Raw genomic sequence first — 10024 nt, forward strand, 5'->3', positions numbered from 1 at the left:
CACCAATTTTTGAGCCCAACAAATACACTTTTGTACCCTTGTCCCCTTTGCCAAAAATACCACTTTTTACCCAAACTTTTCTATACATTTTACCCCAAAACATCATCATTACACTCTATAATTTACCCCTATTTGCCATATTATTATTAATTTAATTAATTTAAATTGATTATTTTAATACTCATTTTTTTGCCTATAAATAAGGGATTTGAGTGCATATTTTTGGGAGGAGGTTACCATACCACAAGTTCTACACTTTCAAAACCTCTCAATTCTCTTCATCTTCTTCTTCTTTTTGGTTAATTTTCTATGAGTTTTTAGAGGAAAAATTTGGGGGTTCATCCTCCAAAATTTCCTATTTATGTTTGTAATTTTTTGGTTTGTATTTTCTATTCTAGTTATGAGTTTCTAATCTTCTTAAGATTATTAAGGTTATGATGAAACAATATGTAACTAGATAGTATTTATTTTGTATGTTGATTTCCCATTTGTGCAACAAAATTTATGGAATTTTCTTCTTCAAATATCTTCTTTCATCTTAAATATCATGTATTTTGGATTGTTAGCACATATTTACACTTTGTTCTTCATTAGTGCAAAAACATAATATTCTTTGTGTAAGATGTGTCATTAAATTGTACACATCCATGCTTAGAATAAAAATATTATGTTTTGCCTTATAAATAATGTTCATTGATTTATTTGTTATTTCATTAGATTGATTTACATTAAATACTTTGAAATTGTAACTTTTTGAAAAGTGAAGAAAAATCTTATCTTTTTAGAAGTAATTTGTGCTTAAAATTATAAATCTATTTGGAAAATAATAGTTTGATTTATTTTAACTATCACTAAAACTTGGGAATCAATGTACTTATAAATATTATTAAACTTATATTTTGTGGATTCTAATCCTTAATAATCTTATTTTACCATCTTGATTTCTAATATTAATTTATTTTTATTTATTTTCTTAATTTTCTTCATTATTGTCTCTTATTATATTTTATTGTCACAAATTCTCATCAATCTTTGGAACTAGGTTATAATTTATTAATTTTGGTTTAAAATAGTTTTCTTTTCGATTTTAGACAACTCCTTTGGGTTCGACATCCTTGCTTACACGATCACTATTCTATATGAACGATTCGTGCACTTGTGATTTATAAATATTTAAAACATACCCATTTTGGGTCTATCACACACTAATGCTTATCCTTTAGGGGTAGTTGAAGATGTGTTGGTAAAGGTTGATGGACTTGTCTTTCCAGCAAATTTCTATATACTTGAAATGGGGGATGCATCAATACCCAATCCGACACCAGTTTTATTTGGGAGGCCATTCTTGATGACAACAAATACAAAGCTGGATGTTAGAGCAGGAACACTAACAATGGAATTTGATGGTGAAATTATCAAATTCAATGTGTTTGATTCTCCTGGTAAGATCAAAGGGAAGGAGACTTCATTGAAATACCCAACATAAAGATCTTGAGAGCGGCATTCACTCAAGCTAATGACGTTAAACAAAGCGTACTTGAGGGGGTAATTTTCTATTCCTTGTCTTTTCATTGAAGACAATGTACTGTTTAAGTGTGGGGGAAGGGAACAATTTCATTTTGTCTATTGTTGGTTTTATTTTTTTCTGTTATTTTTTTTAGTTTTTTTATTTGTTTGTGTGTTTTCTTGTGTTGGTCTTGTTGAAAGCATTGGTCGATGATGAAACTTTGAATTGTGCTTAAAGTGATGTTAGACAATGATGAATTTTGTATGATTTGTGTGCCTGACTCTTATGTGAATTGCTATTTTATTTTTTGTTATTTTTCACTCTATGCACGATTGAATTCATCACTTAAATGCATTGGAAAAGATTTATGCTTGTTGAAAAAAAATTTGAAGTTCCAACCACTCTATAAATCATTGATCAATTGTTTGAGACGAAATCATAAGTACACATGATTAAGAAGATGATTAAGGCAGTTATTTGGATCGTTTGAGCCGTTCAAGCCAACCTATTATATGATTATCCCTAGTTTCCCATGTTTGAGCTATGACGACTGTTACTTTTCTTCTAAGAACCGAAATTTTTGACCCTATGCCTCATTGAAAAAATATTTTTTTTGTAACCCATTGCATCATGGTTATATATATGATTTTTTATTTTGTGGGATGGTTTGTAAAAAAAAAAAACAGAAAATACTTATGTGTTATTTGTTTGGTTGTAGTTTGTGTATGGTCTCTATTTCTCCCCTTGAAATATTATTAAAAAAAAGGGAAAAAAAAACAAAAACAAAAGAAAAAAAAATGATGATTTGCAATGAAAAAAAATGCATTTATGCAAAATTTGCAAAAGTATAAGTGTGGGGGATATAATGAGATCATTATGAAAAGAAGAGTAAGAAAAAAATAAATAATTTCTTGAATTGTATGAGAAAATCTGGGGCAAGTTCAAAGAATGGAATTGATGTATGTTATGGTGTGATTTGAGCTTAAATGTATTTTTCTCAACTACCCTTGACCTTAGCCTTACATTACAAGTTTATAAAGACCTTTTGATTTTTGATCATTGTGTGTTTATATTAGTGGAGAATGATTGATTAACGTCTATGGAGTTGATGCTTCTTAATTGAAAAATATTTTGGTATATAGGGACTTATTTAAAAGAAAATGATTTGGCAAGTATGGATTAAGTTTGATGCATTTGAGTTGGTGTTGTGATTAAGTGCTTAGTAAATTATTTTTGAAAATCAAATGGTGAATTACATATGGAGTTGAAATTCTAAAGAGTATGAAAATTTGATTTGTTTTGGCATTCTCAGAGACATTCAAGCTTTTGACAAGACCTTTGTTTAGTGAGTCTAGATTAGTTTGTATTATTTTTATTTTTATTTTTGTTATTTTAGTGTTTTGCTAAGGGACTAGGAAAATTCAAGTATCGGGGAATTTGACAAGGTCATTTTTATATTAATATTTGATAAGTTTTTCCATGCTTTGATTGTGTTATGATAGTATTTTTAGTAGTTTTAACTTAATTTCATGTCTCTACAACATATTTTATACATTGCATTTTATGATGATAAATCTGACATTTTGATGGCAAGTGTAGTTTATGAATCATAAGTTGAAAAAGACTCGCTGAGATAAGGTTAAAATGAAGTTTTTGAAGCATTCTAGGCTTTCGGGATTGAAATGTTGAAGTGGCGGCAGTGTACAAGCCTTCTAAGGTCGAGAAATGAAGAAATTGAAGGCAGGCCGCGACCCTTTAATTGGAATTGACGTTTCAAATTTTCTGTTCCAGACAGGCCGCTGCCCAGTTTTTTCAGGTCGCTGCCTACTGTGAAGAAAAGTGAGTTGGGCCGCTGCCCAGTTTTTTCAAGGCGCTGCTTGCGTGACCAATTTCTGCACATATTTTGTTTTGGGCGCGACATGCATTTTTTAGGCCGCAGCCTGTGACGCTGTTTTTAGATTTTTAATTATATTTTAAATTTAATTTAAATGATACTATAAAAGATTTATTAGGTTAATTTGAGAGGAGTTTTTATTACGGTTTAGGAGAGAAAAAGACCTAGAAAGGGCTGGAGAGTCTCCAGAAGACTACATTACTTTTGTTCATCAATCTAGTTTCTTTTCTTCCCTTAATCTCTTTAATTTTAATTATAATTATGTTTGTGATAATGATTACTATTATGGAGTAGATTCTTTTTAGGTTAAGGGCTAATTCAAAACCCAAGACATGAATTCTTGATTGTTGATAATGAATATTGTTCTTTAATTTCTCTCAATATTAAATTGTTTCTATTTTTCCAATTGAATGTTATGAATTTTGTGATTTCTTGTTAGGTGGCCAACTAATTAAGGTTTTACATTATTCAATTGTCATCTTAGAATTACTACTCACCTAATAGTTTAGGATTCTAAGTGTATGTGATAAATTGCAATTGATAGTGATCTCAAAAGAATTGTTGATTGTGATGAAAAATAGAACCTAGGTTAAAGGAATTATATGCTTCATTAATTTATTGCCTAGATTAACTTGTCTCCATATGACTTAATGCTTTATCTAAGTTAAATAGATTTTATGCTTAGCTAAAATAGTTAATTATTGAGCGCTTCACCTTGATTACATATAATATGGAAACTGGGATAATTATCTGCTTCAGCATTATCTGCGGGGTTAATAGTTTAATTAAGAAATTAGAATAATATTTATTATTAGTGATTAGGAATGATTGTTGAGGGTAGATATTAACCTTTAACTGTTTCTTAATATCGTAATATCAATATTTATTTGCTTTCTAGTTTATATTATTTAATTTTGATTTAAAAATCAAAATCCCCTTCTTTATTAATTTTTATCTTTTGAATAATAGCACTATATTGAAATAGTTGGTATAAAGAATTAATAAAATCAATAATTAAATTTGATACACCATCCGACACGAATAAAGTACTTTTGCAAGTCTTGGCTTCATGAAAGACAACACATCTATTGATCCCTTATTATCTCACTTTCCAATAGTGTTTTTTTTCCATGGGAAATAATACAAGGGGTTTAGAAATAGAGGGGTTTGCTAAGGCAGATAGTTCTAGTACAAAGAAACTTAGCTTATTAGCCAATGAGGATTGCAGAGCTTAAAAAGTAGAACTGACCAATCCAATGGCATTTGTATTCCCAGCTTTCTATTGAACCATGCAAATGCCCTTTAATTTCTTCTCCACTAAATGTCAATCCCTCCAACTACACTCCTCAGGTAATGCTTCTTCAGTTTTCTCCTCCTGTGATTGTTAGCCCTACATTATGAACAAAAATCAAGTTAGCTCAGCATTCATTAAAAACAACATTATCACTTACATTTGCCAACTGCCTGCCACAGAATTCTCAAAAAGAAGAAAATTGACCAACAAAGCAGGTGACCAGCTCTACCATAACACCATGTTTAAGAAACCTTATAGACGGACCTACTTAGTTTCTGAATTTTAACTACTAAGAGTGATAAAAGGGATCATCTTTTAGTTAAATTTGAATGTTTGATATGTATTCACATTGCTGTATACAATTCCTTCTCAATGTTATTTTTGGTGATAGATTTACTCACCAGTACTGGTTGTGCAGTACAAAGGCATCGGTGGCCAACTTCTTCCCATCATCATTACGGTTCCAATGGTAAAGTGCATGTGTCCGGTTCATAACCTCCAATGTTGAATGTCCATAACTCGCTTCTCGGAATGCAGAGTACTCTGGTTGTGGATCAAGGAATCTACATTTTCCACATAATCATCAAACACGGCCAATTAAGGATTGTAATTTCTCTTGTGAACTACAGCAATTGGAGATACTTTCAACACTCATCAAATTTAATTCAACTTCATAAATTACCAAGAAACTATCACATAATATATATTATATGTATTCATGAGAAAAAGGGTTTTACCTTCCGGCAAGACCTTCTTGATTTCCTCCATCTCCGACTGTTATGTAAACTGGAGCTGATTCGTCTGGTACAGGGTAAGGATCACCACTTGTAACATTGTACCTTATATTTGAAATTCTATACTAAAAATATTGAAAAAAAGAAAAAGGAAACAGTATTAGCCAAATGAATAAAATTGTTATGGAATTAACATAATCAAGTTTTGGTAGTAATAATAAGATAGCAGCATAAGAAAGTGGATTTTTTCCCCTCAAAAAACAGGTAGTTCTCTAAAAGTTCTGATGTTTCGGAACGACCTGTTGTGTGTGTCTTGACATAAAAAACCACGTAGCCTTTAATTATCAAAAAGTTTGATGTCATGCAAAAACATGTTTACCCCATATAGCTTTGAGTTCTCTCTTGTTTCATAAATAAGGTCACCAGATAAATTCTGAGTAAAGAAACGACTTATTTCTTGTGCTTGAAAGTTTAATGTTGTTAAATTTAAAGGAGCATGCAATAGGGTGTTTAGTTAGAAGAGTGTAAAGAGAGAACCATACTGATCTTTCATAAGCATGAACATGTCCAGCAAAGATGACATCAACTTTGTATTCAACAAACCAACTCTCAAACACACTTCTCATGCTTTCGCCTTCCATGAAGTGTGCACTGTTGCTGTTATAGATTGGAATGTGCATCAGAACAATCAGCCATGGCGTCTTTTCTCTGTCAACCTTTTGAAGTTCTTGTCGCAGCCACGTCCATTGAGGAGTGTACTTCACTGTTCATGTGAGAGCAGACAAACATTTGATTCGAGTGTTTGACTAATTAGGAATCAGAATGAAAAGTGATGAGGTAGGATAAGGAATGAGAAGTTGCATACCGAAAGGAGAATAACTGGAGAGGACAATTATATGAGCAGATGCGCGTCTGATTGCGTACCAAAGGGGGCTGCTACTTTTGCATGCCTTATAAGGAGTAGTGTATCGTTGGAGATAGGATTTGAAAGGAGTAACTTCTTCCTACAAATATTTATACATACATACTTGTTAAGCATTTGTATATATATAAACAAGAAGTCGTTTAAGAATCTTGTTAGTTGTCTGTTTGCTAGTCCATACTGTCAAAGAGGAGAGACTTAAATTTTTTATCACAGAGGAGAGGCTTAAATTGCTTAATAGAATTTAGAACAATAATTCTTTAAGGTACGCCTAATCTTCATATCCTTAAGACTGCTTTAGGACCAGCAACTGAATATAAATGCACATGACAACTACTACAATAAACTTCTTTTTGACTGACCATAATGCCATTCTTAGGAAATGAGACTAAACAAAGAAAACATCTCGAGCACTAAGCACGAAGTAACAAGGAGTTTACTTGAAATATCTCTTCTTAACACCTTACCAAATCAGGAAAGTACTCAATTTCATGATTTCCTGTGTTCCAAATCCACGGTTGATATGCAGTGCTTCGTTCAACAAATCGACCCCATGTATCCCAACGTAATCCAATATCGTTATACTGATATCTATCAGCATATGAAAGATCTCCAAGAAATAAGACTGCCTTGGCTCCACTCTGAATGTAATGCTCCAGAGTGGAAAGGGAATTATATGTTTGCCCCATATCTCCTGCAACACTCAAGTGTTTAAAATTTTGTACACATTATGCAGAATCCTATTATATGTGTACTTTTAAGAATGTACTACAATTAGCTAAGAGAGGTATCAAGCATGGATGGCTTAAAACAAAAAGTACTAAAAGGCATAGCTAGCAGAAGCCATCTTAATTATATATTTAATATTTATATTTAAAATAGCTTTCCAAAGTACATAAAAATGGAGAAGTTACTCGAAATATATAGCCAGAAGAATAAGGAGACTCTCTGCATTAAAACAATGACTCACCAATAATCCCAAATTTGTAAGGAGTGTCTGGATTGATCTCTGGTGGTGTTTCAAACCAAAATTCTCTGGCAGTATCGCCACTCCCGATTTTGTAATAGTACTTGGTGCTATACTGAACATGCAAAAGTCATAACACATGTTAAAATCAATTGTATTAGTTGTGTTGTGTTCAACAACATCGATATAGCATATAATAATACCTCAAGGTTTTCAACAAGGCAGTGATGGATATAGCCTGACTTATATTTATAGAAGGTGTAGTTGCTGACCGTCCCCTCTGCTGTGAACTCATATATATTCTCAGATTTTCCGTACTGTACTTTATTGGATCCTGGTTCATCAGGTGTAACCCATGAGATTGTTACAGCTTTACCATCATAATCACCTTGAGTTATGTGAACCTACAACGATTAATCAAGCACATTACAACCTAGAAAAAGGTTCAAGATATACATATGGATATGGGAAAGAAATGAAGTGTAACATATGATTATTATCAACTAAAGTACTATTAAGCAAACTATTACTTGTTGTGGTGCATTTTGACCATTTGGAACTGCAAATGCCTCATTCTCAATAGGGATATCAGTTGCTGGCCACTCTGACCGTATGAACTTGCTTGTTATCCCGGCTTTCACATTGTTCAAAATGCTTAAATAGAGAAAAAATATGACTATGACTTGAAACAACATGGATTGCCTCCTAGCAACCTCTGCCATGGTTAGCGATGCAGCCAGCAAATCACAATGGACTACCTACATCAAAAAAATACAAAACCATTTTTATATACCATCAAAGATTAACCAGAGAAACACGAACACTGAAATGCACCTACAAAACTACAGCCCATTACTGCAGTATTTCAAAATTTCATATGATTCGGTTTGAAAAACTTGGGATAAACACTTATTGCGCGAACGTGAAGGAATATAAAAAAAGTCACAATTGAGCCTAATAGACCATGCAAATCTACTTCTTATTCTTTATTTTTGAAATAAAAAACATACCTTTGTCTACCAAAAAACCAAAATGATAAAGAGTGATGGGTTCTTTCTTGTTTTTTAAACAGCTATAGCTAAGGTTTCATATAACTGCAGTCTGCTGCAGTTCAACTGACAAAAATAAAAGCATTGCAGCCCTGTCATGGGACAGAACTATGAATGGACAAAGTGAAAACAATATCCTAAGCAACTAACTTTTATCACGTTATTCTCTTAATCTCTCTCTCACATGTCACAAATAATATAAATGTCAGCAAAAGAGAAACAATAGAAGTCGCGTCTGAATTCTTACTACTTTTATTTGCATCACATGACTCAAACTCATCAAACTTCTTGGCCTAATTTTAGATATACCCAAGTACCCGAATCCAGGTCCACATACAACTTCACGCCTAAGTTCTAATTTCAATATTCAACTCAAACAAAATCATTTCCAGAAACGAGCTACATAATCAAAATAAACATTGCCCATTAAACTATGAGCTGGTAATCTTAACTTGCATGCATCAAATTGATCAAAGATGCACATTTGGAGCGAATCAACCAGTACCCAATTGGCCTATGATGAACCTTAATCAAATTCAATCATCATAATGATCATTCAACATAAAAAAAAACTTAAAAAAAATTGAAAACTTTAACGCAAAAAGGTAAGGGTTGAAGTGTTTAAAAGAAAAGCAAACCTGAAAGTTTTCATAAAGCAGAGAGGAACAGAACTACGCAAAGAGATTGATGTTTGGATATTTGTGGATCGAAATGAAGGCGTGTGTTAGCAGTGATAAGGTTGACGTGGCGTACACACCATTAATATAGTTATTTTATTGTAAAAACATTTATTACATAAAACCTTAAACATGGTTCACTTACATGTGGTTGGACCCCAAAAAGTTTATACAATATTTATATATAGTTTGTTGTTTTGTCTGCTTCCAAAAAAATTAGTAGGTCTATTTTTTGGAGACACCATGATTTCATAAGGGAAATTTGACTTTTAATGTATGTAATGGATCCGTATGTAAAAAATACCCTATCACTATATAAATAAAATACTCTATCACTATACAAATCTCATTTTGGTCATATTGTTTATTTTAGTTCCCAAAATATCTCTCCCATTTGTTCTCACACTATCTCTCTCTCTTCTATCTCAGTCTCTCTATTCTCTCTCTCACTCTCGGTCCCGAAGCAAAAAATCCATCAAAACCTACATTTGAATCTGTCGGAACCCAATGAAATTGGATAAGAGAAGCATTGTTGGAGAAGGTCTTCAGTCGGAACCTATACTTGACCATCAGAGAAGGCATCGGAAGCACCCAGAGGCAATGAAACAACTCCCAAGTACGCGAAGGTGAGGTTTTTCTTTTTAATCTGCAATGTCTGGTTTTTTGTTGATGTTTTGTTCATAGGATAGATCGGGGCTGGGTAACTGAGAAATTTGGGTTTTCAAAAATTTTGACCCACCTCAATAACAATCGATAGACCTCGATTAGCCTCGATAGTATATGTTAGGTTCTGTTTTTGAATGTGCCTCGATTGGCCTCAATCGGCCTCGATGGTATTAGATATATTCAATTTTTAGTGAGGCCTCAATAGAACTCGATATACCACGATGTCTACATGTTTGAGTTTTAAAATTATACCTAGAATCGTGTCTCGATATGCCTTGACAGGCCTCAACATAAGTGGCCAGCCTTAATAATTT

At 32.6% G+C, this 10024-nt stretch overlaps 1 protein-coding gene across 3 annotated transcripts; it reads right to left on the minus strand.

The window, feature by feature from the left end:
- Positions 1-4467: 4467 nt before the first annotated feature.
- Positions 4468-9153, minus strand: LOC133782798 (bifunctional purple acid phosphatase 26-like). 3 transcript variants are annotated; one of them, XM_062222188.1, is made up of 10 exons: positions 9006-9153; positions 7849-8076; positions 7522-7722; positions 7322-7433; positions 6819-7045; positions 6295-6433; positions 5972-6192; positions 5433-5554; positions 5097-5258; positions 4468-4791 (listed from the first exon to the last, which is right to left on the minus strand). In XM_062222188.1, exons 2-10 carry the CDS (start codon positions 8038-8040, stop codon positions 4719-4721), a joined length of 1449 nt encoding a protein of 482 aa, XP_062078172.1. In that variant the 5' UTR covers positions 8041-8076; positions 9006-9153; the 3' UTR covers positions 4468-4718. The 3 variants fall into 3 exon arrangements, with proteins under 3 accessions (XP_062078172.1, XP_062078171.1, XP_062078170.1); XM_062222187.1 differs by lacking the exon at positions 9006-9153 and adding an exon at positions 8820-8966; XM_062222186.1 differs by lacking the exon at positions 9006-9153 and adding an exon at positions 8615-8797.
- Positions 9154-10024: the final 871 nt, after the last annotated feature.

This window comes from Humulus lupulus, chromosome 6, assembly GCF_963169125.1.
Source record: "Humulus lupulus chromosome 6, drHumLupu1.1, whole genome shotgun sequence".
Classification (NCBI taxonomy): domain Eukaryota; kingdom Viridiplantae; phylum Streptophyta; class Magnoliopsida; order Rosales; family Cannabaceae; genus Humulus; species Humulus lupulus.